General features: G+C 39.0%; 1 protein-coding gene across 3 annotated transcripts; it reads right to left on the bottom strand.

Moving 5' to 3' along the window:
- Positions 1-450: 450 nt before the first annotated feature.
- Positions 451-26,475, bottom strand: PHF6 (PHD finger protein 6). 3 transcript variants are annotated; one of them, XM_053956184.1, is made up of 11 exons: positions 26,322-26,475; positions 21,257-21,436; positions 20,976-21,077; positions 17,790-17,923; positions 17,445-17,488; positions 8,212-8,378; positions 7,892-8,035; positions 6,578-6,682; positions 5,557-5,690; positions 4,789-4,918; positions 451-4,499 (listed from the first exon to the last, which is right to left on the bottom strand). In XM_053956184.1, the coding sequence occupies exons 2-10, from the start codon at positions 21,392-21,394 to the stop codon at positions 4,789-4,791; spliced, it is 1,098 nt and encodes a 365-aa protein (XP_053812159.1). In that variant the 5' UTR covers positions 21,395-21,436; positions 26,322-26,475; the 3' UTR covers positions 451-4,499. The 3 variants fall into 3 exon arrangements, with proteins under 3 accessions (XP_053812159.1, XP_053812161.1, XP_053812160.1); XM_053956186.1 differs by having other exon boundaries at positions 8,212-8,375; XM_053956185.1 differs by lacking the exon at positions 26,322-26,475 and adding an exon at positions 23,628-25,955.
- Positions 26,476-27,617: the final 1,142 nt, after the last annotated feature.

Genomic DNA, 27,617 nt, shown 5'->3' with positions numbered 1-27,617 from the left:
AAACACTACTTAGCAACTACTAAACCATCAGTGTGTTATCAAGTGTATTCTTACACCAAATCCAAAACACAGCACTGTGCCAGCTACTAGAAGAAAATGAATCCTATCCCAGCTGAAACCAAGACATACTCTGCATTCCCTTGTTGCTTAGTCTAAATTAATTCACTCTTGGGGAACAAAAAGTTCTTGAAAGGTGAGAAAGGGAACCTCCAGCAAGTCAGTCACTTTGCATTAAGCAGTGGTAAACCCAAAGCAGCTTACCCAGTGCAGAGTTAGGAACAGAGACACGCAGAGTTACCACCAAGTGCCACACTGTAAACGTGATGCCTTCTCACCTCTCTCCTGGTAATGTTTTCCAGGCCTGTAACCTCAATAGGAAATACTGCATTTATGTATTAAAATGACAGTTTCAAAAGTTATACTTTTGGAAGAAGGACAGATATGCAAGCATGAAATTCATAACTCATTTATTGAATATATATATGCAAGGATACCAATAAAAAGAAACTAATACTGCAAACTACAACTTTGGAAGTAAAGCCAATATAACAGGAACAAAATATACATAACATTGTAGATAGGAATGCATTCACCCTCTTCCATACATTCCTTGTCTTTACACCTAATGTAAATATATGCTAGAGCAAAAGCTGCAAACATTGGCCTAACCTGAGTGCTTTGACAAGCAACAGCTCTCCAGGATTCGTTAAGGGCTGAGATGTCACTGCAGACTAATGGCTGTGCATACATACGCAGCTATAGGAACTGCTTCACCAAGTATATAAATCAAGGGCTGTGTTCTGTTTTTTCACCTCCATCACTAATACAGTGGAATCTGACTCTGGTGACATGGAGAAGAGTTACTAATTGCTATCATGCACTTTCAGTTCTCTTCAGATTAATTTAATCTAATGAGGATTAATTTTCTTGTCAATCTGATTCAGCTTGTTAATATTTTTGGAATGCACTGATTATCACCTGCCAGATAAGTCTGATATTTCAAATAAATTATCACCTCTTCATTTTTTGCTCAGTTTTAGCATGAAGTTCTTTTTCCTATAGGCAGGAGTAAGAGGCAAACTCTCTTCTGTTACACTACATTTTGGGGCCAGATTTGGCAGACTCAAACCGTTGTAGATCAGCACAGCTCTTTGTACCTAAAGCTGAGACGCTGTGGAGTGCAGGTGTGGCTCCTACTAGAGCCTTAGCACAGAACCTCCTGTGGAGCAGCCCGTGCTGGAGGAGCAGATGTTCTGCTCCCCTCATGCTCGGGAGCTGCACTGACACTGAACCAGCCCTTTCCCCCTGCCCTGGACAGCACAGCCCACTGCTATGGGCTTTGACCTTGGGACTCTGGCATTGCACCAGCTGTATCCTCAAGATATTTGAACAGGATCCTTGTGATGCCTGTCCTTCCTTGGCACAGTCCTTCTGGGAATAGCAGAACCACAGATCTGGGAGACCACAGTGAGTTGGGGAGATCTCTTAATGGAGAGGTGCAGGGAGCTGGGGAGCAGCCTCCCTTCTCAGAGGGTTCCAGGCATCTTAAACAGCACACAATCCTCTTGTGAGCAAAATAAATGCCCAAAGGCAAAAAGTAACAATAATAAAATAAAATTTAAAAAATTAAAGTGAAACCAGTTTGTAAAGACAAGTTTTGTTGAATTCATGACATTGAATTCTCTGATTGTGAGATGAAAGCAGAAGGTGCCTAGTAAAAAAAATCTCAGTAACAAATTGACTGTATTAATTTAACTAGCTAATTTAAACATACCTAGTTCACCTATAGAGCACTTTCATTACTTCTAACATTTCTGGGAAGGCAGTAGATGCTCCAGAATAATCTTCAATATATGCTTGCAAAGATTACATTGCTTTACAAAAAAAAAAAAAAAACAAAAAAAACCAACAAAACCAAAAAACAAAACCCAAAACCTGCAAACCAAAACAAACCCCCAAAAATTCAGACAGACTGTCTGAAATTCCAAGCTAAAATACACATAAAAAGACAGTAATGGCAGTATTTTTTCTTTTAAAAAAAATGATGTAAATGTTGTATACTATGATACATTGTCATGCTTTTTAAAACTACAATTAAGGACGTAAGAGATGTACAGTAAATACACTGCTGAGGTACATTTCTTCTAAATATTAACACCACGACAGAATTACTCCCCAGCAGGTGATGCTACTTGGGAACATATAAATACAGTTTTTACATCGTAAGGCACTTTTACCCAGCATACATGAGTTGAAGTCAGTTATGACAAATTTGAGGCTTGTAAGAAAAGGTTTTTGCTTTTGACTTTGCTTCCATGAATTCTGAATTGATTCACCAGGCCATTTCAGCACACAGGGGTAACAGGGAAACCAGCCACTCGCTTTTCTGCTACCCGAAGGTAAAGTGCTGTTCTGGTTCTTCAAGGCAAGGTATGGGTTAATTTATCCACAACAGGTGAGTTATTGGACTGAATATTATACTAAGCCACTGACACAATGAATTAGAGCTCAGTCTCAAGTACAGTCAGTATGCTGGCAGATCTACCCCATGCAAACTTAGTTAAATACAGTAGCTGCAAACAAAGTGCCTTTTTTTCCATGGGAGGGCCATGTCTGAGGCACAAACTGAAGTAATTTAAATATTGAAGGATGCTATTTTGCATTTTAAAACTGTTCTGAGTGGCTGAAAAATGTTCACATTCTAGGAGAAACAAAACACCTTGATAGACAATTTCAATAATCCATCTGTCATTGCAATTCAAGTCACGCTTTTAATTTTGAAAGTTACAAATACAAAATAAAAATGAGCAATGGCATCATGTTTAGAGCAGTAACTGAATATTTTCTGTACACAGCAATATTTCTTTCCAAACGGGATTATTCTCCAGGAAAGCAGACAGAATTGATTGAATTCTAACAGGTAAAATGTTAGAAACTCCAATATACAGTAATTGAGTCCCTCAAGACATTAAGGGAATGCATAAGAAGACAAATGACACACGTTAAATCTTTTAAAAATACAAGTAAAAAATGCTACAGAAACTCATGTTACAAATGAACCATTTTTGCAATACCAATCACAGAAGAACTGTAGCAGTTTATAGTCAAATCAGTGTCTTTTGCTTGTTTCCTTCTTTCAAATCCAGAAGTTTTGTTGGGAGTTCAGAGTGAAACAAGTCAAAACCCTAAACAAACAATAAGGTGATGCGGTAGCAACAGACAAACATGTGGACTAGATTCAGCTTTTTGGTTTTATTTAAGTAAGTCTGAGGATGTGCTTTAACAGACCAATTGAAGAAGCCAGTAGCCATTAGAAATGACAAGCTGTTTTGAAAGCAGTCAGAGGACTGTTCTGTTAGGTTTGGTATAGCCTAGATCTGAGCATTCCCTCAAGGAACATCAAATTATAGCAAGTAGAATTCCATGATGTGATTGTTGACTTGACAGAGAAAGGAAAAAAAAAAATCACTAAAACAATAAGGATGATACACGAACTTTCCCATATAGTGGTCATATGATTAAAAAATAAATACCAATCTAGCAAAAAAGGTTGTTTCCTCATTCTTCTTATAGAATATGGGACCTTTATGCACATTCTTGACAAAACATGAAGTGTTCCACACAACAGAGAACACCTGAGGTATGGACATCAGATATGGTGGCTAAATTCCATAGTGAGTTAAGAGTTGTAACTCTCTGAAGTAAAAGAGATTGGGCTGCAAAGTCCAAACATTTGTATAGTAGGGTTTTAATCACACTTGGTGAAGTGTTCTTTGTAAATCAGGACACAGAAAGAGGTGGATTTTTGGGGAAAGAATGAACCACAGCCCTTTGGCATGAGTTCTAAAGCTCACAGCTCAGAACCAACAGCTGCTCAAGTAAATCTCCCGCAAACAATGCCGGGTGGAATGAGCAATCACAACAGGAACAACCTGAAATGTTCAAGCGTGCTTCGTGTACACCGAGTCCTTTCCTACTGGGTGCTTCCCGAGCAAAAACAGCACGGCTCTGCCATGTACAGCCTCCGGAACTTGTGCAGGAAGAAAATGCAAAATTCACAAAGTACCAGCTGGTTGCCATCACGGACTTGTCCATGTTGTTAATTAAACTAGCTAAGACCTTCCCTCATTGTGTGAATCCACTAAACAACTTACACATTCCAAATCGTAAAGTTTTTATTCAGTCCAGAAATATAGATCTTACTTCATTTCAATGTCTGCCTTAACTTTTGACACTGTACATATTACATATCATTTATATAGTGTTTCATTTTTTTTCCAGACACTGCAGACTACAAACTACATAATATTGACATGTAAAACTCTGCCACTTACTGAAGGCTCACACACATGAACGTTTCAGGCAGTTCAATGAAATTTCTAACAGAGTTGGGTAGTAAAAAGTTACTAACCCTTTTCTGATTTTTAGAAAACAATTTAAAAGAATTAGTAGTTATGATGTCTTAGCCATTCCCAGTTCTATAACTCTGTCCCTTGAACCTGTTTAAAAAATGATGAAAACAATAGTAAATTTAAAATCATACAGAAAAGCATTTCACAGCTCTGACATTACACCTACATTTAGCAATAGAAATGAGGGCCTCCCTTCTTACACTGTTACAAAGTCAGCTGGATTTAAAAAACAACAAATCCTCCCCATTCTTCTACAGTATGCCAATAAAAAGTACTCTGCATACACTAGATTTAAATACTTCACTGCAGTAAACTACATTAATTGTATATTGCGTTTCAGTCTCGGTAACAGATCTGTCAGGAGTAACTTCCATACCTAGTTTCCATTGAGCTGCTGCTGAGGAATGTCATTATGGTCAGTGCCTGATTTGCCACGGCTTTTGCTTTCTCTTTCTTCGTCCTCTTCATCTCTTTCATCATTTCCACTATGGTTTTTACAATAGAGTCTGGCACAATAAAAGGAACAGTGAGGATTTACACTGAAAATATCCATCGAAACCTTACTTATCTCTCAATTAGTTTTGAGATGTGCTACGAGTCAGTTGCAAACTCTTGAATCATTCACAGCTTCCAGTCAAGCATCAGTTAAACTGAGAAGGAAAACAAGGTTCAAGAGCAGCCAACAAAAGTGTGACCAATGCCAGCTTTGCAGAACTGCCTCTCACTGCTCGGCGAATGCCCTCTCGTGGGCACAGCGCAGCAGCTCAGCTGCAGCCAAGCCGCAGCTCTTCAGGAAGGATGGAAAGTTGTGGGGTCCAAAAAGCCCCTGAAGGAAGCTACAAACACATCAATATGGAGGAATCATGACATCAATTTTTTTCATCTAAATTATAGATTACTGGAGGAGGAAAATGTAATATACGTCAAATAATTTTCTCATTTCTCCTATCTACAACACTACAGAAATTTTAATTAGCTGAGTAACTGAAATGTTTCGTAAAGTTAACGAATACTTAAAAATACCATTTTAAATTAAATAATATCCTCTTTTTTAAGAACATATTGACTAGCCAAGTTAGGCAGAAAAAGTGTCATGAAATATCTTTACTTTTGTAGTAGATTCAACAATTACATAGGTCCTTACTTATAAATTCCTCGTGACATGTTCTCAATGTATTTAGCTTTGTCTTCTACTCCACAGTGGTAATGGTATGTTTTTATGCAGGCTTTGATTTCACACCCAATAGTAGCACCAGGCTGGCTGCAGAGTGTGCATTTCTGTGCAGGGGAAAGAAGAGAACAGCAACATTCAGCATCTCAGTCTTTTGTTTCTTAGTATTCAGTTTAGTGTCCCTCATATTTATGGCTAACATTTTGGAACACAGTAATTCCTCTGGCAGATCACCCTTCCAATGAAAAGTTAATCAAAGACATGGTAAACCAGAAACTGTAAGATACCAACACACAAAAATATGAACACTAGGATTTACCTGTCTGTTGCACAGAAAACTGCTACATGATTGCAAAACATGTTCTTGCATTTCCAAGGCCATTTTATTGCTGCTTAAGTCAGTATGCTAATATATAGAGAGTCTTAAATTATTTTTTTTCAAGGAACAATATTGCCAGTTTTTTATTCTCTCTCTGATCCCCTATAAATTTCTTAGCACTTTAAAAACATCCTCACTTTTAATAAAATACAGTGCAATGTTTTACCAGCATCCCCATCTCTGAGATCTTAGTATGCTTTCCTACTAAAACACCTAAACAGTTGGAAACACTGGTTTGCTTCCAATTTTAGAGAATATATTCACTGCAAGAACTGCGTATTCTCTAATTTTATGTGCAGCTCCACAGTGTGTTTTTAGTAACACAGGTCCAAAGCTGTTACTCTCTTATAGTTACAGCATGGCTAATATGAATCATATGATTCTATGATAACAACAGTTATGTACGTTGTCATAAAGAATCCCAAATACCACAAGCCCAAACACCACTAATATTAAGGTGATTCCTATCTGGCTGCCCTTCCCACAAGTAACAATATATTTTAATTTTGTGTTTAGAAAAAGATGGAAAAGATTACTTCATAAACAGAAGGAGGCAGAGCTATACAGGACTTAGCAGAATCACTAATACATTCACCACATTCTGCAGGTACATACCATTCTTTTTCCTCTCTTGATTTCTTGAAGTACAGTTTTGATATCAAAATCACCAAATTCTGCCCTTGAAGTTGTTGTTAGCTGGACAGTGCCAGAAGAGAACAACTGTAAAACAAGCAAGTCAAAGTGTCAGGTCACCAAGATGTTTGGAAATTTTTTTCTTTACAGGAATAACTGAGCACTGAACATCCTGTTCTTCAAAACACACTGTTTTGTGATCTCAGACAGCATGTGCTTTACCAACAAACTAGGAAAAACCCTGTGCTGAGCAATTAAAGCATTCCTTCTGATCCCCACCTGACTGCTTTAATTAGAGTTGTTGTTGCCTTGGAGAAATTTATTTTAAAAGACAGAGGAGTAGATGAGAAATAATGATAGGATGAAAACAAAGTAGCAAATGGGAAATATTACCAATTACACTACTCAACTTTTTAGGAATATTCCATTTCCTTGCCTGTGGCATGTATGCAATTTAGGTTCGACCCTGATGTGAATAGAGCTGTGAAGTCCTGAGGGATGAAAATGGAGAACAGAAGTACCACCCCTTCCATCATCATCCTGCTATATTCAGCTTTAACTGCCTTAAAACTGAAGTTAGGTAGACAAAGTAACAAAGAGCTTTGCTAGAGTAAGACTCAAAGCTGCTGGCACAAGCCAGCTCTCTTTTAGTGAGGCTGGATACAGAAAGTCAATGAGTAACTCCACAGATTACCTTGTACTATTTATTCATTTTGAGATACAACATGAACCAGTGAATTTTGTTACCCAAAGCCCCACCTCACTCATGGCATTGTCTGCTCATGTTCTTTGCAATTAGATCCTGTTCAGGCTGACAGTTCTATAAACATGATCATCTAAATGCAAGAGCTTTCTAGAACTTCCCACACTCTCCTTAAGTCACACAGCCTGAATCAACAGGTCAGAAAATTAACAAAGTTCATGGATTCTTCTCAGATTGTGCCTGAATGCCTATGAAGCTATTTTATTACTGGAAAGTATTCTTTTAGTTAGAACTGTTTTCTGTTTTCCTTTTTAAATACTTCATATGCATTTAGACACTAAGGGAGCATTTTTAATAAGCTAAAGCATCTCCCTGAGCTAATTCCATCTCTTAGCATGAAGCTAACTTTTATTCATATTGCCTGCAGTGAAAATAAATGAATTGCTCACTTTGCCACACTTCAGTGCTTAAGATCATCAGCATACAGACAATACTCAGCATAATTACATGTGAGGGTACTGTATTAAAATCCAAAATAGCAATTCAGACAAAATTCACAGACTAGACTGGTTAACAACAATACTGTTACTCACCATGCACTTATAGTGTGCTGCAGCCTTTTTGGCATTAAATATATGAAGCTTTCCTCTAGCTTCATTTTCTTCTTCACCTGCATGACAGAATCCACATTTAGGTTTTGTATCACTGGGGCTGCTTCTGTGGGGAGACCTGTCTCTCTGAAAGAAAAACATTTTACTAAAATATACTGCTGGGATACAAATAAGGTTGCAATTTAAAAGCCTGTGGCCACCAGCTGGAGGCTCAGACAAATGCAAATTTTAATAAAACTTATATTTCAGAGAAGAAATATGCAATTCTGTCTTCTAAGAAGTTTAGCATATTTACTGCTTACATAGGAACTGCTTTCTATTTCATCTGTGCCGTGTGAGGATGTAGATCTAGTGTCTTCTGATTGCCCTTTTAAATTTGTTTTTCTTGGCTTTCCCTTACGACCCCTCCTTTTTCCTTTGGGAGGTGAAGGCTCCAATTCGTGTTCATTGATATTTTCTTCTAAATCTGCTTTAGAAGTCAGAAAACATAATTAAATAAGGATCTCCACAATTTTATAAAAAATAAACTAAGGAAAAACAAAACAAACAAACCACAACCAGCCAACCAAACAAACAAAAACCAAAGCAACCCACAATCCACCAACACCAGACAAGAAAAACCACAACTTGTATTTTCTGAATTTTGGACAGAAATAAAAATAGCACCTTTTCCCCATTTATTACAAACATGCAACTGCAGATCCTGAAAACATTACTTTTTATATGTGACACAGCTTTGCATCTTGATAACATAAGAAGGTTTAGTGTTTCTTACAACTTCTACTTTCAGACCTAAAATGTGTCCTCACATACACATCCTCACCTTCACTGAAAATAACATTAATTTAATCTACACTGAAACTGGAAAGTGTTTTCACCCATGAAATATGCTAATAATTTATTAAGATTCATAACTACAATGTAAATGGCCCTTGATAGTATGCCAATGTACCCAAATAATATCTCTCTCCTTGCTTTATTAATTGATGCCTGTTGACTTAAGAAAAAAGTTCATCCATTGGGTTATAACATCAAGCTTTAAAACTGAAAAGTATTTTGCCTTCAGTGAAACAAATCTACAATTTTATGTCATTACAGAATATTTTTAAATCTTCAGCTAAAACCAGCCTCCAGTTTAGAGGAAATCATCCCAACTGACAACATCCCATATCAAGTATTTACAGACTATTAGGAACATAAGAACACATTTTTTAACACAGACATGCCAAAGAGGCCTGACAAGTTCCTTTGCAAATGTCAGCTGAGCTGTGAATGCTACAGAGAGCTGAGCCAAGCCTTTGGGCACACTATCCTTTGCACAACTCACAGCTCTAGAGAAGGTAACAGATCAATTCTGCAAGATTAAGATTGCTTCCGGTAAGCTCTAGTTAAATTGTATCTGATAATTACATCTAACAACCAGCTCTATTCAGTCACTAACAACTTTCCTAGTCACAGAAGCAGCCTCCTTTTTTTCCTTTAATATGTAGCACCCACCCCTGCTCAAACCACAAACATATTTCAGCAGACTTGTTTAAAGAACACGCACAGACCCTGCTGAAGGACTTTTCTTCTCTAAATCCAAACCACAAACATCAGTATGAGCCCCCAAACAGAAGAAATGAGAAGACATTCTTCTCATGGCATTGAGAAGACCTGGAACATTCACTTGATGGATACTGCCATATTATTTTAGTATCCAGATAGGACATCTTAGCATTTAGTTGGAGACTAAATGCTGCCTTGCCAGCGCTCATCTTCCTTACCTATCATCACATAAAAATCAGACCACATTTCTATCTTGTGGTAACAGTGACTCAACTGCACAAAAGTTGAAGTCAAAGTGCTGAACATATTCCACAGCCACCAAGTGGGAGCAGAAAACTGAAGCCCTGGTCCAGCCTGGCACACAAGGACATCCTGTTCAGCTCCATCTATTGTATCTGTCACTAATCCCAAAGAAAGCTACAGCTTCTGCTCAGTTATTAAGGAAGGACAGAAAACTCATCAAAAATGCATCACAACAGGTTATACTGAAATTTATACAGATCTGCAGATTATTTTGGTTTAAACTTACAGATTATACAGCTATATACAGATTTGCCCAAGTTGCTACTAAGACACATCAGACTCTCTACAACATCCCTATACTTTAATATATAAACTACTCTTTTCTAATTGCATGTCAAAAACACCATTTATTTTACTCTGAAAAAACTAAATACATGATGACACAGGTTATGTAATGAAACAATACATTTTACATTTCTTCTCAGTATTTCCTATCTAACGTTATTTTTCATTTGTCACCACTTGTTAAACTCCCCAGGCAAGATAATGCAATTTAGATATTGACCTCTTGGATTGCATATAGCAAATTTTATTATAATCTGAAAAGCTCTTTCAAAAAGAATTCTCTTTTATCTTGTTCATCATATGAACTCTCCACTGATTATTCAAATAAATTTGTGAATATTTGTCTGTATTTTTACATTTACAGAAATCATAGACAGTTATTTTAGAAAAAGAGTCTTACAAAAATGTGACTATTGAATCCATGACCCTTTAAATGACATCAATAAGAAGTTAAAAATATTCCTTCCAAAATAATTCAAAGGACTTCCCTACTATTTCATGAAGCAAACATAGTCCATGCACTTCCCCTCCTTATTTTTTCCAAAGCTCCTTGTCAATTTTGTCAGCCAAAATGCTTTCCACCCCAGTCCACCCTTATTTTCTACAATAACATTAAAGCATGTCCTGAACTCTTTACTTATAAAACTAGAAGTGAGTTGTAATTGCTAAAAACCAAGCACACCTTATGAAAACCAGTTTCTTAGAAGTGTCAATCTCCTCATAGAGTAAGTTCTTAAGTGCTATTTTTTAGTCTATAATTATTAGCATATTTAAGATTTGAAAAGTAAAAATGCTGTATTTTTAAAAGATAGTTTCAGTGTAAGACAAAAAACCATGAAGAATGCACAGCTTTCCTTAAAGGAGAACCCCTCTTCTGTGCTCAAAACTATGACTTTCAGAGAAGGTCAGACATTAAAATCCAGATGCTACATGACACCCCTTCTCTAAAATACAATTCCTTGAAGATTTACATCTCCTACTTCAAGTGACGTGGACCTACAGAGTAACAGCACCAAGATGTGAGGATCTGCTCTACCACACCTGTCCTCCAAGACTGACACCTCAAACATTAGAGCTCCTCTCGTTTTTACAGCACCATGAACTCGCAGAACAGAACAGGGGGACTGTAACCAGCCATCAAACACCAGCCATCTGCCCTGGATGGTCTTCATGTTTAATTTACAGCTTGGTGGGTGCCCTATCCCTCCCCTCAAGCCCACTGCCAGCTTACCCTGTATCCCTGGCATCTGATGGTTGGGTGTTTCCAACTTCTCATGTCAGCTTGAACTAAGGAAAACACAAAAAGTTGTTCAACTCCTCCCTGACCAGGTGATGTTTTATCATGGATATCACCCATCCTCTGAGTCCCCTGAGATTCCCTAGAATCCCTAGAATTCCCTCTTCAACTACCCCCCATCACATGTCCCATTACTTTTTAAAATCATGACAATTTTCTCAACATAACTTTATCTAAAGTGTTCTAAGGAGGTTTCTGTGAGCTTCCCTCAGATGTCCCTAAATGCTAGATCTGAAAAGAGCCCAATACACAACATGGCCTGAGAATTGGGGGGTAAGGGTAGGAATCAAGAAGAAACAATCTACATTTTAAAAACCACCTAGGAATATGATATTGTAAATTCAAAAGAGTAGCAACAAGCCCCTAATTTGCATTTTAGAAATCCATGAGCAGTACAAAGTACCACAGAAGGAACCCTGGCAAAATGCTGTATTACATCAACTGTTAACAGGGAGATTCAGCTTCAGAGAGAAATCTAAAAATTCTCCTTTGATCATGACTAGAAGGAAAAAGGATCAAGATGTTTTGCTGCTTAAAATAAGGCTTGGCAGAGAAGAGGTGATACCAGTGAGATATCACTGATCCATACTGCATCAGCTTGAAATACACATGGAACCCCTTTCCAAAAGCCAGGTTAAAGCAAAATAATAAAGAACTAAGTGATTTAAAGGTTGTGAAAGAACAAGTAAAAGAGGATGTGTACAATAAATACAGCTCTATTTACATCCTACATTACCTTAAACAACAGAGTAAGAGAGCCAGAAACAAAGCAGGCTGATTTTATATGAGGAAGATAAAAACTAAAACTACTGGCAAAATATATCTGCAAGTAGAACTGGACATGAAAAGAAGCCAAAGCATAGAATGTTGAAGGGGCTACATAAATCTGAAATCACACATATTCAGGTAAAGTTTCACAGTGCATTTGGGATAAAAGAGAAACTAAAATTTCAAGGAACAAAATCAATCTTCTTACGATTTTTAGAAGAGAAATGGAATATAGCAGAGAAAGAAAAGAGTACTTCAGTATCCTAGAGTAAAATCTCATTAAACTGTGGCTGAAACCAAATAAACCCTATGAGCCAACATCATTATTTTAAATTGGAAAGAAACATCAAAAAAAAAAAAAACAGAGAAGAGCCTTACTGGCCCAGTAGTTAAAACTAAAAATGTGGATGCATCTATATGCAATAATAAGAATCAGGGATTTGCATAAACCCCCTTGCAATCAAATATAAAATCAGGTAAACTAATCATGAAATAATAGTAGTTTTTATCAGCAGATGTTGTGAAATTAACAACCAAAATGCTGAATATATTTTTTGTGTTATCTTTTTCAATGGAAAAAAAATAAGTTGCATTAAACACATCTGAACTAAAGTAAGAACAGAAAGGAAAAAATTAAATTACCCCTTAGGTCCTGCCACATAGATAATAATATGTTTTCCAAAAGCCCCAGATACTTCAAGGACCTGATGACTCTTGTCCAAACGTTATTTGTTATGAGGTACTTGAGATAGTTTCTTTAATTAAGCATATTTAACACAGAAAAATAATAAAATAATCCTTACTAACCACACGATTTAAATGCATTTTCAAGCAAAGAAGCACTGGCAAAGACTGAAGACAATGAAGCACTTGGCTTATTTGCACAATCACAAAACTTATGACCCCTGGTCTGATGAATTTGTTGAGTAGCTCAAGCCTCTCTGTGTAACACCTTGCCTAGATGGGAGGGAGAATCAGAACACCACAGGACAGCTCCTCAGACAGGACAAACCATTCACCACACGACTTTTCCATTTTTTCTTTTCCATGAGCCATGTGGTTTTCCATAAGAAAACCCTGGTGTGATGCTTCTGCACAAACCCTCATTAGTCTCTAATGGGACACTGCTAATTCCCTGCCTGGACCAGCTGCTTCTGTGGGAACACCAGGTACACATTTGATGCCACACCCAGAGCAGCAGAGGAGACAGACATCAGACAGACACCAGGCAGGATGAGGTAGCAGAGCCCAGGAAGACTTTCTCACTGTCCAAATCAAAATGACCCCAAACTGCAACATTACAGGAACATTTACACCTGACTGTTACTGCAAAAAATGTGAAGCCAACCTGTGCTAGGAGCAGTGCCACAGCAAATGCACCAGGGAACAAACACTGCTTGAAAAATCCAAAGATGAATCAGAACGTTACCTAACTAGAATGCCAAAAAGTTGCAGATGCTTTTCCTGCCAGTCTCTGGTTTTCACAGCACTTTGGGAAAGTACTCAGTGCACTATAGATTGCAGGGCCCCTAAACAGGTCTCAGAGAAATATCATCCTGACTCAATTCACTGAGCAGTGTGAGAAGCACAGATCCCATGTCTGATCTTTAGAATGACAAAAAAATGATGCTAAGACAGGGAATGTCCTTATTTCCACTGTGGAAACATAACTCCCTGAGGCTTTGAGCACAGCTACAACAAAAATTACAGACATTTTATTTTCTGACCCCACAGCTCCCAAGCATCTGCTTTAAACATTAATAAGAGAAGTCACACGGCTTTGATAGTCCTTGTCTTACCACTGGGTAACAGATGAAATGACATTCTTATCTTAGTTTATATTAAACTATTCCTCATCAGCTGAATTTGTTTTAAATTCAACACATCAGCCAGGGCAGCCCCACCTGCAGGGAACTGAGAAAGGCCAGTTTTTTCATTTTTCAACAGTTACTTCCAGTACATTGGAATAAATTCCAAGAAACAGCTCCAAAACATTACTTCAACAATACTTCATTCTTCGAAAAGAATAAATGCAATTGTATCAAACTGCACCGTAATTCAACTAATTGTTAGCTGTGATCATTTGAAAGCACTGGCACCAATTCCTGTAACCTATTAGGTACTGAAAACTTAGACAGCTTGCCTAAAATTATGAATTAAGCTGTTAGCAGAAGTTCAGTTGTTTTGTTAAATTTGTAACCAGCACGGCAAAAACCAAGATGTCCTTTTTCCAGTTAATGGGAACAAAGCACAGAAAAATCACTCTGAATTACACAAAGGAAATACACAAAGGAGAAATACAGTTTTCCTACTCTATGCCACCTAAATACCAGGCTAAATAGATAAATTAGATAAACCCAACAATCTGTTGAAACAGATAATGAATTTAAGAGCATAATACTCTGCTGCCATGTTTCACATTTTCATATTCAAAGAAAGTAGAAGGTAGTTCATCAAGTCCTGTCATGTGAAGAAAAATTAATTCCCCTTACTCATTCATTTTGTCTTTATGAGTAGATACCAAGTCTGATGAATCCTCACACCATCTGAATTTCATAACAGCAATAAAAATATCTATGAGGTCCTTTTTCTTAAGTCTTAGCAGGTAACTTAATTCCAGCATAGGTCCTTCAACATTATTTCCATTCAGCCTCAAGAGATTTTCTTTAACTGTTATTAAGTGTTTAACATACAGTCTTTTCAAACTAGAACTTGTAACTAAAGTGCATGAGCCAGATCTCAGACTTGGGCAAGTATGCCCCCAGAAGCATCCATTTTCTAGGGAAGGGAAGGAAAAATTTCACTGTTATGCAGCAATGCTGCCTACAGAAAATAAACTGTTCTGGACAAACCAAATACTTCTATAAACTCTTTGAACATCTACTAACATAAATGACAGAATAAAAATACTTGGACTGAAACAATTAAATCTGGATACAAAGAACCAAGCATAAGAACCCACAGATGTTCTAAACTGACCACGAAAAAAAAAAAAAAAAAAACACAACAAAATAATAAGAAAAAATCCCCAACCAAAGAGCAACCCAGAGAAGGAGCAGTTAAGTTTCCATCAAAAAGGACTGATGGTTTCAGCACCACCCTGCACCCACACTGGGTGACAGAACCACAGATAAGCTTTAACTGTTCTGTTAGGAAAACACTGCTAAGCAAAGATTAGTGAAAATGAAACTAAAACAAGATTAAAAAAAAAAAAAAAGCCACTATGTTAACATCTAGTTTCCCTGCCTAGTCTATTCACTCTTCTCTACCAAGTCCGTTACCTGGTTTCACACGCCATCATTCTTTCACATTTAAATGCCTCCTTGACATTCACATTTTCATCAAGAAACAAACAAAAAATATATATAAAGCTTAATCTCACCATCCAACACTTTCCAGTTGTCATTTCACTTAGCAAACTTCAGCATTTAAGTATTAAGGAAAAAAAACCTCCCAAGTCCATTCTGAAACTCTGAAAACCACCCTGTAATTTCTGTCTGCTAAAGTTAATCAGTGTTCAATGTAGCAAAACACCATTGCTATGGAAATTACTTATAGCATTGTATCAGGCATATGCAATGTGTATTTCTACTTTCCAAAGTTTCCAAAACTGTATGGACTAAAAAGAAGACATACTCTTTGGGAAAGAGCACTGGGTAGAATTCAGTGAAATATTAAATAAAGAACTGAAAAAAGGAATGTGAAGTATAGCTACATATAGCTCTAGAAGTGCAAAGCTATTTCTAGGAGTGTAAAGCATGACAGAAGGAAATATTTCAAACAAAAACAAATGTGTGCAAAGTGCTAAATAATATACTATCAGGTTCTTTGGCCTCAGCAGTTCTGAGTGACATTGAGGGTAGGAGAGAAGAAATACACAATCTAAGAGGCTGCTTCTATAAGTCTAGATTAATGTTTTAATAAACCACTATCATCAACATATAATTAAAAACCCCACTAATTTTCCCCATTATATCTATATAAAATTTAAAAGCCTTTGCTGTTAGAAAACAACACTGTAAAACTGAAGAGAATGGTTTCTGAAAACTCTTAAAGAAAAGCACAAGTTCAGATCCTGCAAGAAATCCCAAGCAGAAAAAGTAATCCATTGGTTTTGAGCCCCGTGAAGAATTGGAGGCATTTTTAAACTCATGTCAAACACTGTGACATTTGTGAGCAAGTATAGAAGATTATTTTAAAATATGAGTTAAAGAGATTAATCTCTCTGGACTCAAAATGTCTTTAATATTGTGTGTCTGCTAACACACAAAGCAACCCCAAAACAAACACAAGATAACATGGCCTCTTCTCTTTGGAGAACTAATTTTAACATTGATATTATTTTTCTTGTTTAAACCCAATAAGAGTAAAATTGGAGTTTTATATATAGGCACACAACAATAATTATGTAAATAGAGTAAAAAAAAAATCCATTTTCTTTGGTATTTTCTGCTGCCTTCAGAATCTTTCTGAACAGTGAAATAACATCCAAACCTTTACCATTACCTGTAGCATAAAAAGCAATACATTATCTTAACAATACATTTGGCCTAGAGACTGAAGTAATTTATGAAGTTTAATCTTCACTAAACAGTTGCATAGTCCTCATTAGTCAAATCTGTGGACATTTCAGTTGAAAACAATGCAAGAAGTAAACTACCTGTTTGCATACCCAAATTCAGATACAGTAGAAAAAAAAAGAAAAATACTTAATAAAAACACAACAGCACAAGTAGTTTGGAATTTTAACAGACCACACAATATATCAACATTTGTGGCATTTCACTATTCTTTTCTGCAAATCTACACAGCTTTAATGAATGGATCCATAAAACTGTTTTTTTTAATCAATATGATTCAGAAACTTATCTGTAAGTGAACTCATCACAACCCTTTTAATTTGCTATTGGGTGTTTCTTTTTTCAAGAGTTATACTCTATTCACTAGTCCAAAAACTAATAAATATTTAGGAACATTAGCAGTAGCAAGAGTCACCTGTTATCTGACAAAATATTTCAGATGTTAATATTGTGAATACTTAACTACAAATATAAGCCAGCTTCTTCCAAGACGGGAATGTATAACTTCTACTGAAACTTTGGTTTTATGGAGCATCATATCTTTTGAACATCCTAAAATTTATAGTTGGGGTTTTTCTCCACCTCAGTCAATATTTTTTAGAGAAAATACAGAAATCACATGGACTTCCAAACTCATTGTTTCTCAAAAATATGTAGTTCTAATTTTTACTGAAAACATTTATATTCTCCAGAAAAATTAAATTTAACCAAGTATCTTTCTACAATGGGAAAAATTTATATTGAATAATTTTACCTTCAGAGTTATGCGTAGTTTTCTTGTGTTTTCGACATAAAATCCTATAAACAAAGTAGTTGAAAACTGTCAAGTCAGTCACGAATCACAGATTATTTACTCATCTTTTAAATTTAAATGCCAGTACATTTTTCTCCCACTTATAAGACTCACTGATACACAAATCTTGCAGTGAAAATATGCTTTTCTAGCACATCACTTTTGAATGCCACAATCATATTTAGAATTTTTTGCAACAGTTTTGTTTAGATTCCAAAGTGGGGTTTTGTTTTGCTTTGTTGTTTTTTAAACAAAGAACGTAAAATACAAATTAAAAAATGAACATAACAAATAAATAATAGTTACATGTAAATGCCTTGTGAAGGTTTCTCTCTTATCTGAGCTTTATCATGCAAAGCACAGTAGTAGTGATATGTCTTGTGACACGTTTTCACATCACAGCCAATGGTCGCTCCAGGACAGTGGCACAAAGAGCACATCTGGAAAGGAAAAGAAAGCACAATTCATGTTGCTTTGTGTTTAGTACTTCTGAGGTCAAAAACAATATATTTACCACTCTGGTGACAAAATAAATGGATTTATGCACTCGGTATTACTCTTCCCGCTCCCAGGTGTTTCACATTTTTTATTTTAAAATTAAGACATTTGTTACAAGTGTGCAACAGTGCAATAACCATCAGATGCATTATCAACTCAACCACCATTATCAACTCAATGAAGAAAATAAGTGATTTATTTCTGTGGAATGTGTCTGATGAAAGTGACACAGCTATTCACCTGAATATCCCCCTCACAAGGACAGTCTGTTTGTATTGTCCATTTCAGAAAAGTTAAAATCATAATTGCACCTGTTTAATTCTGAATTATATTTTAAAGACAACAGGAAAAAAAAATTACACCCATTTGAGGAATGAACCCTGCAGTCAGAAATACTGACAACCTGCAAATTTACTTCAGCATCAGCAGCTAATTTACTTTTTTTTTTCTACAGTTATGTCCTAAAGTCCTTTCCAAAACACTGAATTTAGTAAAATATTTGGTAAGCACAATTAATTTATTTCAACTAAACTAAATTTTGCTCTTTATAATTATATTGCACAAAAGATTAAAAGTGAGGCTGTTGCTTTACTCTTCTTTCCCATTAATTAATTCTTCAGACACATAGATAACAGCTATCTAAATTAGCCATCTAAATTGCTCATGGTCCTTCTTATACTGTGGTAGGAAAGGAAGCAATTGACAGTATCACAAAATTGTTTTCTTTATTGTTCTCTACTGACTTAATATTCCCCAAAATCTCAGGATTTCCCATTAAACTCACCACCCAAGACAACTGGAGCTTTTTCTTTGTATCCTGCATATTGCCAAACACCCCCAAAAGGTTACAATCAATTCCAAACCTAAGTATATAGGATATTCCATACATATATCTATATCTATATATATATATATATATATATATATATGTGGATACATTTTTTCTCCACTACACTCATTTAGTCAAGTTGTCCTTGCTACTCTCAAATATGCCAAAAAATATACCACCAAAGTTACCAAATATACCACCAGCCTGTTTTTCAATTTTAACGAAGTCAACTGAACAGTAAAAATGTCAAAGCCTTGGATCATCTCCATTTACTCCTCTGCAAGCTCTGAAATGGTAGTTATGTACTGTTGCCTAGTTGTTATCTAATTTTTATGGGCATTTAATCTCATAAATCTGTTATACATGATGGTTTTCTATATAATAATTGGTGATCAAAGTCCTTTAGAAAAGCCTAGGCTTACATATCCAGCCAATCAAGTTTAGTCAGAACCTCAGGTTTTTTTTGAAAGCCAGAAATTACAAAAAGACAACCTTCTTTTTATGAACACCATGATGTGCCTATAAAACAGAGTACACACATTTTAGACATGTTTCTAGTAAGTAATAAAATTGTAAAAAAAAGTAATAAAGTTATTCCACTGGCGCATGTCTGCTGTCCAAATGGTCACTAACTCAAGTTATTTTGGGTATATAAGAAGTTTGATAAGCTGCAAATTAGGTATGTTCTTAAAAAAAAACCAAACCTTTCCATTCAGATACTAGAAATAATACAGATAATTAAAATAATTAAGATATCAGTGACTTGTACTTCTAAATATTTAGACTTCACAAACTTTTGTGACTGGCCTACCAATGTTTGAATCTACCACCTTTTCTCAGACAGATCTATTACCATCAGAAAGTCTCTACCTTCTGTCACTGTCACTCTGGTAATGAGGTCCCCACTGTCAGAGCCCACCTGGCCAGCAGCACCTCCTGAGGGAAGACAAACTGAGCCCAGGCCATTAAAATATTCACCTAACCCAGTGCTCTGAGGTTTTTTGCTGAATGTGTTCCCCCAGAATGGACCAGGCAAGCAGACCTGAGAGAAGGGATTTGGGCTAATGATGAACCTTTACCTTTAAACTTCCCACACGCCAGTGGAGAAAGACAAGTTCCTCCAGAGAGTGATTCAGAGCTGCAGCTCTCTGCCAGCTACAGAGACAGGCACCTAAGTTAAGATCTAAAATTATCTTGTATGTTTTCTCCAAAGAGGAACCAACTCAGGACTATGAATCCATTAGATTGACCAGATCCAGGTTTTTTACAAAAACCTGAACAAAGTGTCTAGTACACACAGCTGGTGAGCTACAAGAATGGAGCCATTGCAATGGCAGGAACATAAAGAGATTCAGAAGCAGAAAGAGAAACCACCAAAGACATAAAAAGAAAAAACATTTGAAACCCTTTAAGACACACAAGTATCAAGAAGTTCCTTTTTGATCATAGTTTCATTTACTACCATGTTCTTTGGAAAGTCCTAATCACAACATGAATGACTTGTGAACAGTTACTTATTTCAGCTAATTAGAGCAAATGAAGTTCCTTGGATGGGAAAAGATTCAAATGAAACAGTGGATGAAATAGTAGACTATTACTATAAAATTGTAGTTCTACAATAATACTTTGGACTTCCTTTAGTGGCCCAAGAACTGGTAACTACGTAGAGTGCTTTAAATAACTAAGCTGAAAGGTTTTAATGTGAGAGGTGAACTGATCATCTGCTAAAATTATTTTTAAAAGAGTCTCATTTATTTCCCCAAATTAGAAAACAACTAGTTCTAAATAAATAATACTAAAAGAATTCCTTATGAATTAGCATCTCAGGAATTAAAAAAAAAGTCATTTCTGCTCAATCTCTTTAATTTGGTGGAGCTGCAAGACTACTGTACCCACATACCTCATAAGCCCTCTATATTCACAGCATTATTTTTTAAATCAATATAAAAGGAGAAAAAAGTGTATTTGGTAGTTAAAACTAGATTTTGGCAGCAAACCCAAGTACTGGTAAAGGCACAATAACAATAAGAGCCTAGAATGTGGCTTTCAAAAATCTAACAGAAAATATTAAATAGACTAAATACACTGAACAACTTCCTTGCAAACTTTATGGAGGGTATGAAAAATACTGTCTTCCATTTTCAAGAGCCAAAATAGGGACTTACCAATTTTGTGCCTCTCTTTATTTCTTTCTGAATATCTTCAATAGAGAATCCACCAAGACTCTCATTATCAGTGTGTGAAGAAACCAGTGCGGATGAGAACAGCTAAAATTGCAAAGACAAAACCTGTATTTTAATTTTTAAAGGTATAAGTGATAGAGAAAATTATAGATATGAAACACACCAAATTGCAGTGGTTAATCGTGTGTGCCAATTCCAATCTGGGTGGCTTTTCCACGTGTTTGCAGCGTTTTCCCGGCTCCATCCCATTGCCGGTCACTCACCATACACTTGTGATGTGCCGCCACCTTCTGGTTCTCCGACATCAGCAACTGCCCACATTCGTTATCTTTATTCGACCGACAGAACCCACACTTCCTTTGTCTGGAGGAGACTTTCTTCTGTCCGACTGAGCTTGTCATGATTTTAAATGACCTTAGAATGCCACTGCAATCCTCTCAATGCTACAGGGAAAAAGAACTAAAATCAGCATGTTAACATCAACAAAAGGCAAATTAACATAGCTTAGTAAATACAGTATTGGATGCTTGGAAGTGATTTGTCCCTTTTCTTTATGCTACTTCAATATAGCCAAATAAACAAGTGACTGGCAGAGGTTGTATTTGGCCAAATTTTAATGAATTTTTTTCAGCAAGAAAAAGCAGTTTTTTTATGCAAAAAAAGTTTGAGAATTAAAATAAAACTTTGGATGCTAATACAAAAGCAGAAAATTGAAAAGAAATAAGTGGGAAATACAACAAGAGAATCAACGGAGAAAAAAAGTTACTGCAACTCATTTTTATAATTGTTTATTACAGGAAAGGAATTTGTAGGGGAAAAAAAAATATATATGTACCTACATGCAATGAAATTCATGCTACTGAACTTCTTCAAAAACAGAAGCAAAGAAAAACAGAGTCCAGCACAGCCTCCTGCACAGGTTTTGGCTGTAAAGGCTCACAAAGTCGAAGGGCAGATAAGTAAAGAGTGGAGATGAGATGATAAAATGTTTCCACTTTTGGTATCAGAGGTATCTTGTGGCTACTCGAACAGCATTAGGAACAAAATTTTAGACACCTCTCTGAGGTGCTGCAGTGGAAACCTCTCCACGACCAAGTTAGTTCGGCAGTACCACACCAGGTTTCAGTAAGTGCACGAGAGCTGCTGTTCTCAGCTCAGAAAAGCAACTTAAACTCAGCATGAATCACAACCTTTTCATGTGCTACCAGCAACACATTTTAAAATGTAACACTGAGGTCAAAGTGCCCAAATCAGGCAGACACAGCTCCTGCAAAGTGAGAATACTCAATGAACATATTAATTTATTGGCTCAGTATTAAGAAGTTTGTGTTCATTTTCTTCTACATCTAACAAGAAATAAAAAAATCATCTTCTTCAAATAGACTTTCTTAGAGCTTTTTACTCTGGAGATTGGAGCCTTACTACCAGAATTTGCCACAACTACAATAAAATTCCTCCTCAGCCTTTCTCTTCATTTGACTCGGCTAAGTAAGAAAAACCACCGTAGGGTTTGATATTTGTGTTGAAAAAAAGTGTAAAATCCAGCCATAAATAAGAGCAGAGTTGCAAAACATCTGGACTGGGCTACAATGGCACAGATCTGCATGAAAATACACGGCTGGTCTCTGGAATTTGCATAGGCAGACCCGGTGCTCCCCAGTGCTGTCAGAAGCTCATAATGCTGGCATCACTCACTCCTCTAACCGAAAGCAGAGGAACGTCCTCAAGTTTCCATCAGCGTGTCCTCCTGCTGACAGACACTCCTGCTGCCTCCTGCTTCAACAGATTTTCACAGACCTTGTAACTGTTTACTGCAAAACTCCTGCTCAAAAGGTGCCTGTCCTGTCCCCCTCGCCTCTCTCTCCCAACAGCTCCATTTGCTTTCTGTTCTAACTGCGAGCAGTTTGCAGTTTATGCCGCTGACGCACACTCAGAACAAGAATGCAAAGATTTCGGATCTTGCTGATTTGCACAAAAAATGTGCCAATCTGGATAAACTAGTCACACCCTTTTGCAGTGGCAATAGGGAGTCCTTAAGTGTTAAACACAAAAGAATTATTATACTGTATTCTTCTAAAGAAAAAATAAAACAAGACTATTCTGTAATCCCTTCTGAGCAGAAAGAATGGTTCCTGAAGAGACAGATAGACAGACAGATATGTATGTATGTATATTAAAAAATAAAAATCTGGGTAATTTTTTAAATTTCAATAATATTTGTGAGCAGAAAAAGACCTACAAAAGACAAGCAGGAAGTAATATCACAAAGATTACTTGTTTACATCTCACATTCAATAGATCAGCAGAAATCACACAGGGATGTTTAGAAATATACTAACAAAGTAATGTAAAAGGCAAAAGTTCTAGTTTTGTATAAACAGTTTAGTATATACACATACAATCACTTGGGTCTACCTGTTTCATTTTATATTCAGATAATATTACTAAAATATTAACAATACCAGTTATTAAAAGGAAGATTAGGAATTTCGTTGTACACGTACACAGGTCCTACTGACTCAGGAACAAGAATTACCAATAAAACAAAGCTACCCTTCAATTTAAGCAGCAAGTTTGTATTTTAGAAAATGAAAGTAATTCATAGCACACATAAAATTTTTAAGTGGCTCTCACCATATTTAATTTATAGAAAAAACAACTTTCCAAGACACAAGATTATGAAGAATCTTCTCAGAGCTCGCTGCTTTCCACCTTCCAGCGCACAACAGGCACGTCACTGCAGCAGCACCAGAACCTGACACAGCCTGACTTCCTCAAGTACTTCTGCATAATTAGATTTTTTAAGGTTTACAGTAAAGTTAAAAATAATGCCAATCTTTACTTGATACAGGGATGCTAGTGTTTAAAAAAAAAAAGCAAATATATGTTTTTAAATACTTCACAATTACAAATAATTTAACACTTGAAAAATTATTCAAAACTCAAGCAGGCCAAAAAGGAAATTCACGTTCTTTTCACCATCAGATTAAATTACTCTGAAAGCATTTTACAAGGGTATCTGAAATTTTTCTTTTCAACCCCACATTTGTTGTGGCTTTTTTTGTTTGTTTGTTTGTTTCACTGGGCATTTACCCTATTTATACATTTTTAAAGAGTGTTGAAAAAAACTTTAGCATGAGAAACATCTCTAGACCTCTCCATAAATTATATCTGCTTTCTCATAAATGTGAAGAGACACTACTCTCAGACCACTTTTGTGTCAAAATGCACTTATCCTGTCCATTAAAAAAAGAAACAAAATATTATTTTCTGAGAAAGATGAACCAACCAAGTAATGCAGCTACAGCCTCACAATTCTGAATCCAAGTACTCAAAATTCTGTTTTCATCTCTCAAGTTAAATCACCCAGAGCAACTAATCTAGTTTGCCAAGTATCAAACTACATTTCATTGGAATGAGGAAAAATGCAACTTAAAAACAGCTCAATATTTTGGTTTTCCATGTTTAAAAGGCTAACAAATGAGTAAGAATTACAAAAAACAGTGATTAAATCTCCTGTTGATAGAATCTTGGTTGTCAGCTTTGTCAAAGTCTCACAGACTGGATCACAAGGAGTGACGTACTGTGGAATCACTGGCTGGGAGATTTTCACTGTCTCCACCAAAATGGAACACACATACTACAGACACAAAGATTATTCCATACAGATCAATTTTCCATGGGCTTGATTTAAGAAATGAGAAGTTACACGTACCCTAGAATCACACAAGCAGAAATTCACTCAACCATTCTTCACCGAAAAATTTGGGTTCATTTGCACTCACATTTCTTATATTAATACTAAAGTATTAAATGTGATGCTTTCCCTCACAGCATCTTTATTTTATCTTTAAAGCAGCAGGTTTTACACCCTCCTGTAGCTTCTGTGCTGCTTTACTGAGCTTTAGACAACAGATTTCCTAATATAAAAGTGCAAGTTCAATAACTCTCAGGCACAGGATGCCCTCAGTGCATGAGACATTGTTCAGCACCAAAGAATGGAAAGTAACCTGGACTCTAATTTCTATTTACTGCCCAAACATGTTTCAGGAGCCTGATTATAGGAGTTAAAACCTCACCAGCATTTCCTACAAAGAATAGTGATCTCTATCCCCTGCACTTGTAAAGTTTGTTTTGCTGTGTGACCTGTATGATTCCCAAACTATATTTCAAAAAATTAGAATTTGTATTTGTGAAGAAAATTTCAGACTCCTAGGGAAAACCTGTGAGAAGTAAACAAGCTTCAGAAAATGCCAGCGCAGATGCTGAAGTGGTTTGGTCTCTCAGGAAAAGCTACAGAAAATATTTGTGCTGATTTTTCCAAGACGCTCACTGGAGATAGCAGAGTCACAAGCTTACAAGTGCTTCGCAGTTTCCCGGGTGGGACACTCATTGCTGGGAGGTTTATTTTGGAGAAAGGGGGGGTGAAGAAGGGGAGAGGGGAAGAGTCCTGTAGGGTTCTGTAGCTGAGAACCCAAATCACAAGCCTCACAGAAATTTTTATCCAAGAGTTACATTCACACAGCATCCTACAGTCACTATAAAAAGTAGGATAGGAATTTATCCATGCAACTTCCTTAAAAAAAAACCAAAAAAGACCCGAAGAAGGGGCAGATGCGAGGGGAGAAGGGGCAGATGCGAGGGGAGAAGGGCAAACCCTCGAACGCCTAAACAATGAGAGCAGAGCAGGTGACTACAAATGACACAGAGAGCCCGCGGTCAGGGAGATCTGGCAGACGGCGCTGAGGGATCTCCAGGAAAGTTTACATCCTCCCACGGGGAGCGGGAGATGGGCCGATAGCGGCACCTCCGTCCCTCCCCGGGGGATGGACGGGCCAGGACGGCATCCCCCCGGCAGGCACCGCCCGAACCCCCGCGGGGCCCGGCCGGCACCGCCGGGGCCCGACCCCTCCCCAGCCGAGGGGCTACCGGGGGGAGCGCGGGGGACGCGGGAAGGGCGACCCCCACCCGATTCCATGAAATTCTGGGGGAAACGGGACCGGGAGACAAGGGGGGGGGGGGCGGATCCTCCCTGCAAGGAGGGCGCGGGCCGGGGCGGGCGGAGCGAGCGGCACCGGCGGCCCGGGGAGGGGGCAGGGGGGCGGTACCGGCACCCGGGGCACCCTGAGGGAATACAGCGGGGTGCCGCGACCCTTGCGGGGCTGCAGGGGCCGGCCGAAGCCCCGGGACCGGCGGCGGCTGCGGGCGGGCGGGCCCCGGGCCGGGGGCTGCGGGCGGGCCGGGGGCGCCGCGCCTGCCCCTGGAGCGCGGCGCGGCGGCGGCGGGGCGGGCAGCGGGCGCTCGGCGGGTCGGTCGTCGGTCACTCACCCGTGCGGCGGGCGGGGTGCGTGCGGAGGAGCCGCTCGGCACGACCCGTCCCCGCTCGCGGGTCTCTCAGGGCCGCTCGCCCGCCGGGACCGGCGCGTTCATTCGGGGCTCGGGACGCGCCGCCGCCGCCGCCGAGCGCACGCACGCACGCACGAGCGGACGGACGCACGCACGCACGCACGCACGGCGCGCCTGGGCCGCGGCGGCGCTGCGGGGCGGTGCCCGATTGGCGGGAGCCCGGCGGCGGCCGCTCGCGGCCTCCTTTGCGCACGCGCGACGACGCGCGCGCCTTTTCCGCTCCCGGTTCTCGCTGCTCCCGCGGCGCTTCTCCGCGAGGCCGGGAAACGGAAGACGGGGGTGTGTGGGGGAGGGCGGCTCTGCGCGTGCGCACCCGCCGCCGCCGCCACTTCCCCGCGAGGTCCCGGCGCGAGCGAGCGGGGCTCGCGGGAGGCACGGACACACAGGGAGCGGTGCGCATGCGCTGCGCTCGCCCGCAGCCGTTGCGGGGGGGGGGGGGGTACGCGGGACTCGCGCTGCTGCGGCCGCGCAGCCGCAGTGCCGCGCGCGTGCGCAGAGCGGGCGGCGAGGGGCGGGCGGCGCTGCGGCACCGCGCGCGCGCCCCGTGGGGAGGGGGGAGCGGCGCCGCGCGCGCTCCCTCACGGTGCCCCCTTCGGCCCCCCCCCACCCCCGACCGCCCTCACGGCGCACTGGGCGGAACGGAACGGAACGGAACACAATTATCAAGGGTGGAAGAAGATCTTCGAGATATCAAGTCCATCCACCACTGCCCCCACAAGCCCTAAACCGCGTCACTCGGCAGCAGATCTAGGCGCCTCTCAAACACACCTTTGGTTTCGGAGGTGCAGTGGCAGTGCTGGGTGATGTGGTTTAGTGGTTTTGGGGTTGCGGTGCCAGCGCTGAGTGGGTGGCTGGGTTTGATGATCTTGAAGGTCTCTTCCCGCCTTGACAATTCCATCATCCTAAACCACATCACTCAGCGCCAGGTCCAGACATCTCCTGAACACCTCCAGGGACGGCGACCGCACCGCCTCCTTGTGCAGCCTATTCCAGCACCACCTGAGCAGTGGATTCCTTTTTTTCTAATCTCAATCTCTGCTGTGGCCGTTCAAGGCCGTTTCCTCTGGTCCTCTCCCAGCAGACGAGACCGGCCGCACCTCACTACCCGCTCCTGTCAGGGGCAGTGAGGTGCCCCCGGAGCCTCCTGGAGCCCCGGCTGCCTCAGCCGCCGCTCAGCGGACTCGTTCCCCGGTCCTTGCAGGAGGTTCCTCGGTCCTT

Source organism: Vidua chalybeata, chromosome 14 (assembly GCF_026979565.1).
Source record: "Vidua chalybeata isolate OUT-0048 chromosome 14, bVidCha1 merged haplotype, whole genome shotgun sequence".
Taxonomy (NCBI): domain Eukaryota; kingdom Metazoa; phylum Chordata; class Aves; order Passeriformes; family Viduidae; genus Vidua; species Vidua chalybeata.
Note: the sequence above shows the minus strand (reverse complement) of the source record. Positions and strands in the feature narration are given on the sequence as shown.

Coding starts and splice junctions, on each gene's coding strand:
- PHF6 (XM_053956184.1), bottom strand. CDS start 21,394: ATGACAAGCTCAGTCGGACAGAAGAAAGTCTCCTCCAGACAAAGGAAG. Junction 6,683..7,891: donor CAGCACACTATAAGTGCATG/GTGAGTAACAGT, acceptor CTTGTTTTACAG/TTGTTCTCTTCTGGCACTGT. Junction 5,691..6,577: donor TCAAGAGAGGAAAAAGAATG/GTATGTACCTGC, acceptor TCCCCTGCACAG/AAATGCACACTCTGCAGCCA.